The following is a 15,936-nucleotide window of genomic DNA, read 5'->3' as shown; positions in this document are numbered from 1 at the left end:
TCCTGCATTAAAGACATTTTATATCATATTTGAATAGAAATATTTTTCCACTTGGCCCTAGTTACCTTTGCAACACTGTCATTCATCTCACCTGCAGACTAAGTGTTTTACCAGCAAAGAAAATCTTCACCTTTGTTATAGTCATAATTGTCCCAGAAGCTTTTACATTATCTGAAAGCAGCCATGCATTAGAGGATAAACAGACTGAAACACACATAACGCACACACAAAATGAATATTCATCTACGGCGTGTTGACACCAAGATAACACCGGGTCGGGCCTGTCAGATTGTCTCCTGGCCTTTTCCTGCGCAGACAACAGTTTTCTTCAGATAATGATGGAGACGCAGCAGAATACCTGTTTGATTTTAACCCCATCTGACACAACCTTTCAATGTAATGGGAGGTGCTTACCTTGTAAGCTCAGATTTCCGCACCCTTGGGTTGGGTGTTCGCAACCTTAAGTGCTTTTAATGAGGTTTTGAAATATCAAAAGTGGAGGCAAGGCAAAGGGAACTGCTCGGAAACAGAGCCTTGAATACAAAGTACCACACAAAAGTTGCTCTTTAACCAGGGGTTCATTAAACCGAAGGAAACGGGTGGAAAAAGTCAACTCGAGACGACTCATACGAGACACAATCGAGCCGTCAGTGAAAAAGCACGTTTGGTCGGAAGCGAGCCGAGCACGCTCACGTGGAAACATTGTTTCCCTCCCGTAAAAAAACAAGCAGTGCTATTTCTGGGAGACTAATGGATATCTGGGTGATCTGAGTGCTCTTACTTGATGTTGTCCAGGCAACCAGAGTCTGGTTTCAAGATGGCTGTGTGATGGAACATCTTGTAGAGAGCGATGCCCAGAAAGATCACGTTGAGCTGGAAGAGAGAAACAGACGGATTTTTACGGGGGCAAGGAGAAGGGAAAGCGAGAGAGGCAGAGAAGAATGGGAACAAAGCCTGTGTGTTTCCTGTTACTGGTCCATTCATTTTAAATCAGGGCACTTTGTAGCACAAAGCTGGAACAGTGCGGCCAGACTCGGTTTCCCACTTTGCCAAACAGAGCGCAAAATCCTATGAAACCTCTATCGGACTAAACAGGGATCGGTGAGACGAGGCAGCTGCACAGTTGCACGGCGGAGCCTTTCATCTGACTTATTCACACTTGTCTCATCATATTCACACTTACAGGCAGCCATGGGGAATTACCGTCCTTTCCTCTTTGCATTTGGAAAAATAAATAAATGAAATTTGTGCAAACGAGAAAACTTTGAGCCTTTACGGCATCGCAAGCTGCGGCAGACTTCAATGGTTATTCTTACTTCCTGTTTTTCCTGTTTCTGTTCAAAAAGCAGACAAGTAAATAAAACTTAAAAAGAAAGTCAAGCACATCTCAGTGAGTTGAACTTTTGCTCCCGTGTTTGTCAAACACGCTGTGATTACAGAGGGAAATTAATTGGCGGTCTTATATCCGACTGCTCGATTTAAAAAAAAAAAACCCACATTAAGCAGATCGACTCTGGTCTGTCTCTTTATTCGCATTTTCTCTGTTGAGTCAGAACAATAATAAGAAAATGAGTCAGTTCTGGTCATGTGGGTTTGCTCAGAATGGCTCCCTCCAAATTACAGCAATTAGGTGGATTTCATTGGCGATTTGCAGGTAGCGTTCAAGCTGACGTAAGACGAGGAGAATTAAAAATTGCACCTTTGTCCAAACACTCGCCAAATTTTCAGGGGCAGAACTGGAAGCGAGCCGAGGCCTTCTCTCCAACGAGATGGATATTCTTGTTTGTAAATCGGAGAGAGAAAGGAGTGAGTCATGAGGCACGCAGAGATGCATTGTGAATGATTACGCCAAACTGGAGCGTGAAAGTGAATTATGCATGTTTGGATTTGACAGCCAGATCGCGGCTGGGCAGCGAGAGATGCGTTTCTCGGGAAATAATCCTATTGGACAAGCATATTGTGACTTCTTTTTTTTTCTTTGTTGTTAAAGATATCTATAAGTTTTGTGCCAACGCCGGATATTTAGCGTCATGGCTGACTGGTGTTTTTGGAAAATTAGGAGCGCATCTCCTGGTGACAAAGCAGTATTTTAGTGCTCGGCATTAGTGTAAATACTGAGATGAATGCGGGTCTTACATCAGATTTGGATCAATAAATGAGCTGTTTTATTGGGAGAAAATGAGGCCCTGTCCTAGTTGGGAAAGGCACAAAAAGCGTGTGTGTGTGTGCTTGCATACCACATACTGTACGCATCTATGTCCGGGGCTGAGTGTGTGCCTGCGAGGAAGAGATGGTTGGGGGAAAAAAAGGTAGTGGAGTAGGACTTGGAACGGGAACAAAATCAATCATAATCGCAGTGCGGATTACTCCAGCGCTGCATACTGAGCAGAGTTCGCTCTCTTTGTCCCTCTCTCTCTATCGCTCTGTATCTCACTTCCCCCACTCCCCCCCAAAATCGTCTCAGCCGGCGACTGCGGCAGGGTGACAAACTCCAATATATTCTCTACACCCCTCATTTGTTTTTCTGGACGGCTCCGTGCCCGGCGGTGGCATGTATGCTCAACCGGGCAGAGAGAAGAGGGCGATGGGAGCTAGGAAAAAAAAATTAAAAAGGGATCTCTGTGGACCATTTAAGCGACGACCCGCAGGCTAAGTAGGGTTAATGAGCAGAGGGGGGAGAGGTAAGGAGGGTTCGTGACGCTTACCATAATTATCAAGGTTGCTGGTCCTATGAAACTCCAAATGAAGTAGGTGTCCAGGCGAAGCCAGCAACTGAAAGAGACAGAAATAAGGTGAGCGGTGAGGGGGATTTGAAGTAAGAGAGAGGACGGGTGAATATGAGTTGAGTGGGCGGTTGGGGGGGATTTGAGGTTATAGCCCTATGCTCCTGCGCAGAGGATATACATCAAGTGGGAGTCTGAGAGTGACACAGAGGAATGGGTACTTCAAATCACAGATTGCCGCAAGTGGCCTAAAGAATTACGAGCACTGGAATTCGGAGGAAAGGGGAGCTTTCAGTGCCAGTGACAGCCATAACGACGTCCTTTCATTGCCAAAACATGTGCACAATTCAAAGTGAGAAAAGTCACGAGCACGTTATGGATAAACCCGCGAAGGAAGGTTGGAAACTACCAGAGTTTAGTTCTTTTCTTGTTCCACTCTGATTAAATCGCCATTAAGGATGATAATATATGGAGATTTAATTAGTTCTCAATTGAATCCTAACTGTATCACTCCAAAGGAATTGGATTGACCTTGACCCCGACAGACACGGCCGCACGCACGGTCCTGAAGCTCTCAACAAAGTGCCTTACGTGTTCGTGTTAAACCGCGGCGACTCCGTGCGGGACTGTTATAATTCTGTCAATAATGAGATAAAGCTCTTTCCCGACCCCACGCTTCACATCAAAACATTGCGGGAAGTCAATCGTCCTCTCGGCTGAAGAGAACCGAACACTGAGCAGGAGCAGAAGGTGACAGCGCTCCTTAAAAATGGCAAAAGAAAAGATACAGGAAAAAAAAAACATGATTCATGACCTGTGGTTGAATTATTAATCTTTTAATCTCCGCCGCAGCAGCAGATAGACGGCTCCATTTTTGGCCACTGCAAAATTACAGTCCATACAGCACTGTTGTCATTCGGGCTGACGGGGAGGGGAAAATGGAAGCGGCCGAGAATTCGTTTCAAATCCATTGAAGGTGGAGGTGAAAAATACACTTAAAAAAATGTTTTTTTGTTTTCTTATATGGAGCGAAGGCGATGTCAAAGTCCGTTTTTATTTTTTCATCCAAAAAACCCCCCAAAATTGAGCATCTACAGTATTTACAGCAGTGCTCACAGATTTAGCTGCCACTTTGTGTGCATTTCTTTTTTCTTCCTGTCTGAAAAAAATTAAATAAATATATCCGCAGACAATACTTTGAAACAAGAGAAAATACTGTATAACAAGTGACAGGACAAAAATCGACTGCTCCTTTGCTATTACCGGGACTTGATATGTCTCCCCTTCGCTCGTATCAATGGATGCGACGAGGCATCACAGAAAAACACATATGGACAGATAAAGCGGCGAGCAAACAAAAGCCTAACAACACACGGAGAACTCTGGCAGCTCATCAAAGCGCACGCTCTGAATGACTCTGTTATAAATTAAACTGAAGCTTCCATTGTTCCTTTCGCCTTCTTCTTCAGATCATAGAACGATTTAAAGACTTGGTAGGCGGCAGGAGCTGCAGGCTGTCATTTTGTTTTTGTTTTTTCCTTCCCTTTCCTCCTCTTACCTATCCTTCTCCACTTATGTCATGCTCGTGTTAGGCTTTCGGAGCAGTTTTATCTTCCCCTCCTGGTGTGCTAGTTTTTGCACTACACCTACAGTAAGTGAGCAATAACAAACAAACACAAAAAAGTGCCGGTGCGCCATTTAAAAAAGAACCCATGTTCATGCCAACAACCTGTTCTGTTGCCACGCCGTCCTTAGAGTCAAGGAGCCTTACTCTTATTCCCTGCAGCAGGGACAGTAAGCCAATGACCAAACAGGTGAGAAAAGGCATGTGAGATACGTAGGCTAAGAAGATGAGTCAAATCATCTCTTCGGTGTGAAGTTCTGCAGCACTTTTTGCCTCAAAGAGTGATCTGTAACTTTCTGGAGTCAACAGACCTCCCACCGCATCCAAATCACATGACCTACTTAAAATAAGCTTAACTAAAATAAGCAGCTGAGCTAAACTATGTACCAGTTCTGCATCCTAACAGTGCAGTTATGTAAGATTTGATAATGAAACCATTAAACCAGGGGTGTCAAACTCCAGGCCTCGAGGGCCAGTGTCCTGCAGGTTTTAGATGTGTCCTTGATCCAACACAGCTGATTGAAATGGCTAAATGACCTCCTCAACATGTCTTGAAGTTCTCCAGAAGTCTGATAATGAACTAGTGTGTTGACCCAGGGTGAGATCTCAAGCCTGCAGGACACCGGCCCTCAAGGCCCCTTGTGTTAAACTATTTCAAATAATACATATAAAAGCAAAGCTGCTCTGAATCAGACAGTGTTATGTGCTTTGGATCATCTCAACAGATATTTGGGTTTCAAATATTTGTTTTAATTTGATATTAAAGAGCACCGTTTGCTACCAGTTGGTTGGTGTTAAGCTTATTTTCAATTTGATGCCACAAATTTAGGCCAGCAGTATCGAGCTATCAAGAAACTAACTTTTCTATTTTTTTTTTTTTTTTTTTAAAAGGTACCTCATGAAGACGTGCAATTTTCTTTGTGAAAAAAAATACAGAAACGCATGTAGGGGAGTTTACTTTGTGCCGTCGATGTTATGTAAGCTGCCTTTGGCTGCAGATGGATTTGCATGTTTGCCACACGTTATACAACGGACACCCTTCCTGATGCAACCCTCCCAATTATCTAGCCTTGGGATGGGAGTGGGAGTTGCGACTCTCTGATTTTCAGATTTAAATCGCTGATCTTTTGCATGCCAGACAAACGTATCATTTACTACACCACGGAGCTCCTCGTATGGTCCATGTGAAGTACATATAACAAAGTCTAAGCAAACCCTTCCACATCCAGTTCTAGGTAAGCTAGCCTCATGTACCTTTGTCACTGGCACCCTGACATTGTTAACAACACAACAACAAAAAAATAAGCTGAAATAATTAATAATAAAGGCACTGGATTGGGCCATATTTGAGGCCAGATTAAGGCCCTTTAACCTTTTCTCTGCACGTTCAATGGGATGAAAACGATTAACCAACTACTGTATGTAGATTACTGAATTACTTTAGCTAAGCACTGAGTCTACCCCGTAAATTTCGAGGTGGTGTGATGTATTACTTTCATTAAACTGGAGAAATCACACAGACTCGTGTCCTTATTTGCTGACCATTAAAGCAGCCTCCCTGGACGAGACGAGGGTTAACGTCTTGCTCAAGGGCACATTTGGAGAGTAATTGCTCAAGAAGCTGGATGGAAACCCTACCCAGATCAGCTTTTCCTTTTCAATCTTGGACAGCTAGAATTCAAAAGCTAGCTTGACCTTCAGGCTGCTGTAGCGATTTTTTTTTTGTTGAGTTAATATGAATCGCTCGAGATCGCTTCATTCATCTGCGGCGCCTGGTTCACAGCAACTTGTTGGATATCTCGACTCAAACGACACCACCCACGATAACGCCACCACGGTACCAAAAATCAATTTGCAGCAGGACCACGCGCCGTCCCCCACCTCCTGATCTTCGCCACGTGTCGCGCCTCGTCCCTTCCCCTCATCCTTCAATGGCTGCGTATAATTGTTCCACCGGTGGCAGGCTTTAATTATTCACATGATGCCAAGGCTCAGGCGGTGGCAGCTATCGCCTCATCCATCACTAAGAACTATTGCTCCGCCAATCTACAAATGCGCCGTCTACCAGTTGCTTATGTGTGGAAGCCTATGTGTGCGAGCCGTTTATGATAAACATCAGAGAAGCAAACTGCTGATGCTGGTCTTCATTATTTTCAGATCGGTTTGAGATTAACTGAGAGGAATGGAGAGTGATCCTCCGCTTGGCACCGCTTTATAGACCGTGCTGCATTTCAGAGAGAAGAGCCAGGGAACCGTATCTTCTGCAGCTCGTGAAGGAAAACACAAAACGGGAGTCTCCGTCACTCCTCATCATTTTGTTAATCTCCTCTCTCTCTGCCAGTCTCCATGTTCACACTCCCTCTCGCCTCCCCGCTGAACCTTTCTCGTCCTCTTTGGTAATTTCGCTTAAGACGCCAACTACAACAGCTCGCCGTTTGCTCGGCTGAACTTTCCCAGAGTTAGCATTTTTTCACTGTCAAAACAATGTCCATTCAGCGAAAAAAGGGGAAACGCACTCAGCTTAAGTAACAGCTGAAGGATGAGTGATAGCTATTGGAGTGTCATCTGTGAGATTATTAAAGCTCTTCAAACCAGCGCAAACACATACAAGGTGCTGGCAGTGTTTTTCATCACAGTCAGTCTCCTCATATAGGGCTTTCATCGTTTCTTCAGGTTAGCGTTAGCGCGGTATTGGATCCAACATGCAGCATGAACATGTGGAAATGTTCTATATTGTGGGTTTTCACCTAGAAAACGTTGGGGGAGTCACAACAGATACAATAATTCACAAAAAGGAACTGAAAAAAAAATGATGCATAGATAAAAAGAAATAAAAAAATATCCCAAGGCTTTGATCCCTGGTATAGAAAATTGGCTTTTGATAGAGGCTTCTTGATGGAAAAGCCATCAAGAAGATCAGAGGCCCTGATATAAGCATTTTGGCCAGCTTCTTCTTGTTCTTTTTCCTCTTTTGGAGCCACATATTTGGAAGAGAGGATGGAGTTAGCAGCAAAGGCTGCCAAGCTTGGTTAGCAAGCCATACCTGTTAATCAGTGCAAGTCAAAGACTTAAAATAACATTTCACTCACTTTTGGATGGGCTGTTAGTAGATTTAACCGTCCAGCAGGCTACATCTAAAAGGCTTAAAAAACCAACAACACCAGACCAACAGGGTCTAGTTGAATTATATAAGATGACCATATCTCCTTGTGTCTGTGCGGGGTTTCTCTGGGTGCCACTGCCTCCTCTCACAATGGCAATTTTGTTTATATAGGGCATTAAATTATATGTAAACTCATATAATGTAAACTATGTAAAAGCTTAACACAGAAGATAAACATAAAAACTACTGCATGAGAGCTACTGAGTGCAGGCCTGTGTGAGCAAGAAGGTCTGTATTTGAATCTTGGTAGAGGTGTAATTGATCTCAGGTCAGCAGCTTGTTTTAAAGAACAGGACCACTGATGACCTGAGAGGTCAAACAGCGAACTTCAAGAATGTGGTGGAGGGGCAGACAAGTCCAAATACATGCAGTTAGTGGGGTTTGGTTAACTGGTGATTCATATAGGTTTGATTTTGAGTTGTCTGCCTCTGTGTGTTAGCCCTGCGACAGAGTGGCAACTGGTCCGGGGCATTCCCCGCCTCTCGCCCTATGACAGCTGGGATAGGCTCCACTGGATTGGCTTGGATACGCGGGAGAAACAAGAGGAGGATAGATGGAAATACTCACTGCACATGATATACAGCCGTCATATTATGGAGGAAATTAGCTATAGAGCTCAAACCCATTTTGTCTACGATGTAAAATCAAGTGTTTCCCATGTCAAGTTCTGGATTTTATGGGTCGAGTAACTTTGAAAACGACACTTTTTGGCTTCATTTTTCAGCCCCGGAGGTTTTACGACTTGGAAAACACCCACATCTGTCATGCCTCTAGTGTAAAAATGAGTCTTTGTATTAAGAGCTGCAGTAGTTTTAAAGCTTAACATTAAATAAAATTGCAAAATACACTGATCTGGATGTGTAATGGGTTTTATTTTTATATTGATTTTATCCCCAGAAAGACCTGCAGAATATTGCCCTCTCTTAGAAGCTGCCCATATACAATAAATGATTAAATCCAAGCAAGAGTATTTTCCATTATGGTCTTAAAAAGATGTCAAAATATTATCTTTGTGGGAATTTCGTAAAGAAAGAAAATCCAATTCATCTGAAGAAATGTGGCAGTTTTGCTCACACGCTCGCTCCACATGTACTCACACTCGGTCGGTGCCGTAGCTGCGGTAGTCCACCGCAGCTGAAACGGCCACAATTAGCGCTGGGACCCCGTAGCCCACCAGATAGAAGTAGCGTCGCCGTGAGTGCTCGCTCTCAAACACCTCCACCAGCATGATGTAGAGCTGCACGCCCTCTAGGAACATCCACGTGAACGCTGCCAGGAAGAAGAAGTGGAGGAGGGCGGCGAAAACAGCACACGCAATCTGGGAAGGTTTAGTGGTGACAGAGAGAAAGAGAGAGCGGTAAATAGGGAATGGAAAAAACAAAACAAAAAAAACAGACAAGCTTCACTCGCTCTTGGCTGTTTTACCAATTTCCTGAAAGATTTAAATGTCACGCTGCAAGGCACAGCAACTGTGGCAAGGTGTGCCGGCAAACGAGCAGCGTTTTTTGACCTCTCCGTGCTCGTACCTTTCTAACAATTAGCATTGCTAAGCTTTGTTTGGCTGAAGTGACTGGATGTTTGCCTGTGTGACTGGCAGAGGAAACGCTGCAGCTACTGAGCCCATGTGCTCTTGTTTGCTGCAGCTGGCATGGATGAAAGAGAGATATGAGGGAGTGAAGTCAGCAGTCCAAGAGCCATTTGAAGCAACGCTACGGCCAGGTACGAGCAGATAATGTGCTTCCAAACTTTCCGAGCTGACAAGAGAGCTGTCCGGACCAGATGTGTAAGGCATAGATTGTCATTCGCATGTATGCACACGCCCACGCGCTTCTTAACAATAATAAGATACAGTACTTACATAGACTCATCTAATCATTGGCACAGTTGACCATAACTAGTGTATTTTGTCACTGAAATGGATTCAATTAAATTACTAAAAGGTTGAGTGGACATTAATTGCGGTCCAGGAGAGCGATCTTACAGCTGAGCTGTGAATCGTGCCCATAAAATGTTATAGAAGCAGGGGGGGCTAAAAGCATTATCTTCAACTTCACAGGGAGTTGAGCTAAACTAGGAGGCTTATTTTAGTTCTGATAGCTTTAATGATATTTAAAGAGCAAAATATCAATCTGCTTTGATTGCTCGAGGCTAGAAAGTAAAGGCACTTCCTTTCTTTCTCTGCGAGACATCATCATTTTTCTGCACTTGTAACCCAGCCGTGAACTAGCATGGGAGGACGGGCTATTATGATAAAAACAATGACAATAAATAGATCAAATTATTACGAAGACTGTTTGCAATAATGTGCATTCCAGTGTCTGTGCCCCAGGAACGCAAAGCTAACTGTGTACTCTGCCTCATTAGCAAGTAGAAATGCCGTGATTGCGAGAAGCTGTGGGAGGAAATTTAAAAAAATCCCTCTGCCAACCTGTACACGTGTAATGACTCTGCATTTGTCTCCCGTATGAGTGTCGAGAACACACGCACACTTGAAGATGACTGTACAGTGACAGCAAGCCTCCACCTGCTACCCCAGCTGAGCTCTTGAGGAAAGTAATGCCATCCAAACTACAGTTATTATACTAGGAGGAGGTTTAGTGCATTGAACAGCTTAATCCAGATTAGTCTGAAGTGTTTGCAAATTGAAAAACTGCAACAGGAGGCTGGTTGTGGGGGTGAATGGATGAATTCACGCTGGCGAATGCATATAATATAACAGCGATCGAGATATGAGAATGTGACAGCGAGTTGGCAGGTGTTGCTGTGCGAGTATGTGAGTGCACTTTCAAGTATGTGTTTGCTTCGGCACAACCATAGGTGGGAGCATTTGTTGAATAAGAAGCATCCGATTCTTTTATTTCGCTGTTTCGTCTCACCGAGCCCGGCAGAGGCTGAAGAGTCCGCGGCCACTGACACTCGCTGGGAAGCAGCACTCACAGCACCACAGGACGCCAAAGGTTATATTTTCTCAAAACATTTTAGGCTCTTAAAACTGGGAAGAAGACAGTGGACGTACCTCACAGGCGATTCATCGAGGCAATTTAAATGCATCGCTCCGGTTTTACAATAAAAAGAGTGGCTTTTAGCGGTTTGAATCACTTCTACCTGAATGCCTCCATGGACTAGGAGATGGCAGACACATTCGCATCAGGCAGGTTTTCCACTTTTAAAGGTACGTCTATCGGCAAAACCGATATACTGAGGAAACTGGTTTCAGTGTTTGAGGAATTAGATGACCTTTTGTTCATAAGAAATTCTGGGAACAACAACACCAACAGTCATCTCAGCGTGATTTATACTATAAGGCAAATACTCCAGAGAAAGCACTTGGTGAGAGGTGGGGAGGAAGAACTTCCTTTAACAGGAAGAGACATCTAAGAGAACAAGAATGAGGGAAGAGCAGGCATTTGATGTTGCACCTCAGTGCTCATAAGACCCTTATGAAAAAGGACACCGAGGGAACAGTTTACCCTGCCCGGGATAGGGTCACCGGGGCCCCGCCCTGGAGCCAGGCCCGGGGAGGGTGCCCGAGGGCGAGCGTCTGGTGGCCGGGCCTTAGTCCATGGGGCCCGGCCGGGCACAGCCCGAAGAGGAGACATGGGCCCATCCTCCCGCAGGCCCACCACCCGCAGGAGGCGCCATAGGGGTCGGGTGCATTGTGTGTCGGGTGGCGGCCAGGAGCGGAGGCCCTGGCGGACTGACCCCCGGCTGCCAAGACTGGCAATAGGGACATGGAATGTCACCTCTCTGGTGGGGAAGGAGCCTGAGTTAGTGCGTGAGGTTGAGAGGTACCGGCTAGATATAGTCGGGCTCACCTCTACACATGGCTTGGGCTCTGGAACCAGTCTCCTGGAGAGGGGCTGGACTCTGTCTCAGTCTGGAGTTGCCCCTGGTGAGAGGCGGCGGGCTGGGGTGGGTATCCTAATATCCCCTCGGCTTGCTGCCGGCAGCGAGACCTGGAGGGGCGTGATTGGGAGGAACGGCCTCCCTGATCTGAACCCGAGCGGTGCTCTGTTATTGGACTTCTGTGCTAACCACAGCTTGGCCATAACGAACACCCTGTTCGAACATAAGAGTGTCCATAAGTGCATGTGGCACCAGGACGCTCTAGGCCGTAGGTCGATGATCGATTTTGTAATCGTATCAGCAGACCTGCGACCATATGTTCTGGACACTCGGGTAAAGAGAGGGGCTGAGCTGTCAACTGATCACCACCTGGTGGTGAGTTGGATCAGGTGGCGGGGGAGGACGCTGGACAGACCTGGTGCACCTAAACGCGTAGTGAGGGTGTGCTGGGAACGTCTAGCAGAGGCCCCAGTCCGCGAGATCTTCAACGCACACCTCCGGCAGAGCTTCAACAGCATTCCGAGGGAGACCGGGGACATTGAGTCCGAATGGACCATGTTCAGCGTCTCCATTGCCGAAGCTGCTGCATTGAGCTGCGGCCGCAAGGTGGTTGGTGCCTGCCGTGGTGGTAATCCCCGAACCAAATGGTGGACACCAGAGGTGAAGGGAGCCACCAGGCTGAAGAAGGAGTCCTATCGGGCTTGGTTAGCCTGTGGGACTCCGGAGGCAGCCGACAGGTATCGACAGGCCAAGCGGAATGCGGCTCGGGCAGTGGCTGAAGCAAAAACTCGGGTGTGGGAGGAGTTCGGAGAGGCCATGGAAAAAGACTTTCGGACTGCCTCGAAGAGATTCTGGCAAACCGTCAGACGTCTCAGGAGGGGAAAGCGGCGCTCTACCTGCACTGTGTATAGTGCTGGCGGAGCGCTGCTGACGTCGACTGAGAAAATTGTCAGGCGGTGGAAGGAATACTTCAAGGACCTCCTTAATCCCACTGACACGTCTTCCGAGGAGGAAGCAGAGTCTGGGGATGAGGGGAATGACCCGCCAATTTCCGGGGGCGAGGTCACTGAGGCAGTTAAACAACTCCTTGGTGGCAGAGCCCCTGGTGTTGATGAGGTCCGCCCCGAGTTCCTGAAGGCTCTGGACGTTGTAGGGCTGTCCTGGTTGACACGCCTCTGCAATGTTGCGTGGAGATCAGGGGCAGTACCTGTGGACTGGCAGACCGGGGTGGTGGTCCCCATCTTTAAGAAAGGGGACCGGAGGGTGTGTTCCAACTACAGGGGGATCACACTCCTCAGCCTCCCTGGGAAAGTCTATGCCAGGGTGCTGGAAAGGAGAGTTCGTCCGTTAGTGGAACCTCGGATACAGGAGGAACAATGCGGTTTTCGTCCTGGTCGCGGAACACTGGACCAGCTCTTTATCCTCTCCAGGATACTTGAGGGTGCATGGGAGTTTGCCCAACCAGTCTACATGTGTTTTGTGGACTTGGAGAAGGCATTCGACCGTGTCCCTCGGGGTGTCCTGTGGGAGGTGTTGCGGGAATATGGGGTGTCTGGCCCATTGCTACGGGCCATTCGATCCCTATACAACCGTTGCAAGAGCTTGGTTCGCATTGCCGGCAATAAGTCGGACTCGTTCCCGGTGGGTGATGGGCTTCGCCAGGGCTGCCCTTTGTCTCCAGTTCTGTTCATAATTTTTATGGACAGGATTTCTAGGCGCAGCCAAGTGGCGGAGGGCTTTCGCTTTGGTGGCCTCAGAATCTCATCTCTGATTTTTGCAGATGATGTGGTTCTGTTGGCTTCATCGGGTGAAGGCCTCCAGCTCGCACTGGAACGGTTCGCAGCCGAGTGTGAAGCAGCGGGAATGAGGATCAGCACCTCCAAATCTGAGGTCATGGTTCTCAGCCGGAAAAGGGTGGAGTGCCCACTCCGGGTCGGGGATGAGTTCCTGCCCCAAGTGGAGGAGTTCAAGTATCTCGGGGTCTTGTTCGCGAGTGATGGGAGAAGGGAGCCGGAGATCGACAGACGGATTGGGGCTGCAGCTGCAGTAATGCGGACGTTGCACCGGTCCGTCGTGGTGAAGAGGGAGCTGAGTGTAAAAGCGAAGCTCTCAATTTACCGGTCGATCTACGTCCCTACCCTCACCTATGGCCACGAGCTGTGGGTAGTGACCGAAAGAACGAGATCGCGGATACAAGCGGCAGAAATGAGCTTCCTCCGAAGGGTGGCTGGCCTCTCCCTTAGAGATAGGGTGAGAAGTTCGGCCATCCGGGAGGGGCTCAGAGTAGAGCAGCTGCTGCTCCACATCGAAAGGAGCCAGCTGAGGTGGTTCGGGCATCTGACAAGGATGCCCCCTGGGCGCCTCCTGGGTGAGGTGTTCCAGGCATGTCCCACCGGGAGGAGGCCCCGGGGCAGACCCAGGACACGCTGGAGAGATTATATCTCTCGGCTGGCCTGGGAACGCCTTGGTATTCCCCCGGACAAGCTGGAGGAGGTGGCTGGGGAGAGGGAGGTCTGGGCCTCTTTGCTTAGGCTGCTGCCCCCGCGACCCGACCCCGGACAAAGCGGATGATGATGGATGGATGGATGGACCTCAGTGCTTCAGTGATAATGTGAAGTATCAGTCGTAAGAGTTCATGTCCGCAGAAACACACTGGCTTTGAGCCACCCTTCATTTCTTTATATTTTACAAGGAAAATGGGAAATGGCTGAAGTGACTTACTGAAACATACATGGAAATAGAATATACAAGGCAAAAGCAGAGTCTATAACTCTATAAAGCCTGAAAGTCAATATCTGGTATGGCTCACCTTTATTCTTCAACAGAGAAGGAAAACTATTAGTCAGTTAGGTCAAAGCTCTTCTGTTGTCTGTCCAAATGATCCCACACTGCTTCAATAATGTTGAGGTCCAAGGTATGGGGAGGCCAATCCATGACTGATAGATATATCAGTCATAGTTCCAGAGATAGTTCCAGTTTCTATCCAGGTATGCTTTTCCTGCATTGGCTGTGTTTTTAGGATCAGTTCCAGATGATCCCAAAATTTTGGGATGCTTTCCAGATAGCATTTTAAGTTGCAGATGGATTTCTACATTCATAATTCTATTAGTTTTTTTAGAAGATGCCTAACAACACCGACGGAAATCATAACAGAGCCTACATCTTGTTTCACACATGCCTATCTATGATACAAAACCGCTCCTGAAATCCTCAGGAGGGTCGGATGCATCTCTCAGGCCCTCTTCATCAACTGTTCATCAACTTTTTTTAGGCCTGCCTTCTTATTTTGGCCTTATCAAGTGGTGGAAAAACTTTTAAATACCCTCAGAAAGTCAGGCGAAATATTGTTCAGAAATGAGGGGTGGCTCAAGACCTTTGCAGAGTACTGTTGCTACCTGTGCTTGGCTATTAATAAAGCTTGTCGCTTACAGTGTGAACACTGGAAATTTGAACAGAATGATAATTATGTACAAGATGAATAAAATCCTCCCACCATCACACCGAATTCAACATCATTGCTCACTTATTACACAAAACATAACTATCGATTATTAACATTTTGAAACATCTTATATTGATCATTGATGTGTCCTAGCTTGATCTGCATTCTAACTGCGAGCACACAACAAAGAAATAAAGCAACGTTGTGATAATCTTACCGGCTGGTCACCCCGATTTATCCCCACCAGAAAGAGGGACTCGGCAATGAACAGACTGATGCACAGGTTTTTATGGATGGTGTTGCGATCGCTCTGGAGGCCACGGAAGAAGCAGAAGGTGAAAAGGCTGATGAGCAGGCAGACCAGCGACAGGAGGATGCCAACCCAAGTAATGACGTCTAGAAGCATTTCGTGAACAGGGTCGGTGTTCTGCAACAAAAGTGATGAGAGAAACCGATAAAACCAAGGCCAGTCCACTGTTGGTCATGTCATCAAAGAAAAAAAACAACACAAAACAAAGAAATTTTGAGTTATTTTTCATCTTCTCAAGAAGCATTTTGATGTTTGCCAAGACAGCTTCTTTTATATCGATATAGATTTTACTGGTAAAGGCAAGACAAAAAAAATCTGTGGTGAAAACAACAACAATAACCGTGAATACCAGCGACAATCCTGAAGCTTTTATTTTCATTATTGTTTCGTGGGGTAAAGTGCATTCACTCCACCAGCCAATAAACCACTACCCACAAGCCACAGGTGGCAGAAATGAATCATGAATTAGTCAGTGTGAATCAATTTAAAATGCCCCCCCGTTGTTTCATTTTGGTCGGGCAACAAAGTGAAACAAAGTGAGCCGCGCAAAGGGCCACAGGTGTCGTAGACCAGCACAACAGGAATTCAATCAAACCACTACATGGTCAATGACTTTCACTGTTGCTTTTAGATAATTTTCCCTTTTCACAAAGTAATTTGCCACCACAGCCAGTTTTGGGCACTAAAAAGCCGTTTGCTGACAGTAAATTCAGGCTTTAGCGGTAGAGATAAGAATCAACAGTTATTCTCCTGTAGTCACGAAAGGGAATTTACATCAGCCCATAAAAGGCAAGTGCACATAAGGGATGATTGGACAGGAGTAGGAAA

The 15,936-nt window shown here is 46.4% G+C and overlaps 1 protein-coding gene across 7 annotated transcripts in view; it reads right to left on the bottom strand.

The window, feature by feature from the left end:
* LOC309701942 (adhesion G protein-coupled receptor L3) overlaps window positions 1-15,936 on the bottom strand; it is a 276,705-nt gene that overhangs the window by 25,656 nt on the left and 235,113 nt on the right. For all 7 annotated transcript variants that reach the window (XM_082526287.1, XM_082526283.1, XM_082526284.1 and 4 more), the window contains 4 exons: window positions 15,016-15,225; window positions 8,608-8,828; window positions 2,706-2,772; window positions 782-873 (listed from right to left, as the gene is read on the bottom strand). In XM_082526287.1, coding sequence (XP_082382413.1) covers window positions 782-873; window positions 2,706-2,772; window positions 8,608-8,828; window positions 15,016-15,225 — 590 coding nt within the window. The remainder of the gene's footprint in view (window positions 1-781; window positions 874-2,705; window positions 2,773-8,607; window positions 8,829-15,015; window positions 15,226-15,936) is intronic.

The sequence above is a fragment of the Aulonocara stuartgranti genome (assembly GCF_965226115.1).
Source record: "Aulonocara stuartgranti genome assembly, chromosome: 3".
Classification (NCBI taxonomy): domain Eukaryota; kingdom Metazoa; phylum Chordata; class Actinopteri; order Cichliformes; family Cichlidae; genus Aulonocara; species Aulonocara stuartgranti.
This window is presented reverse-complemented; position numbering and strand designations above follow the sequence as displayed.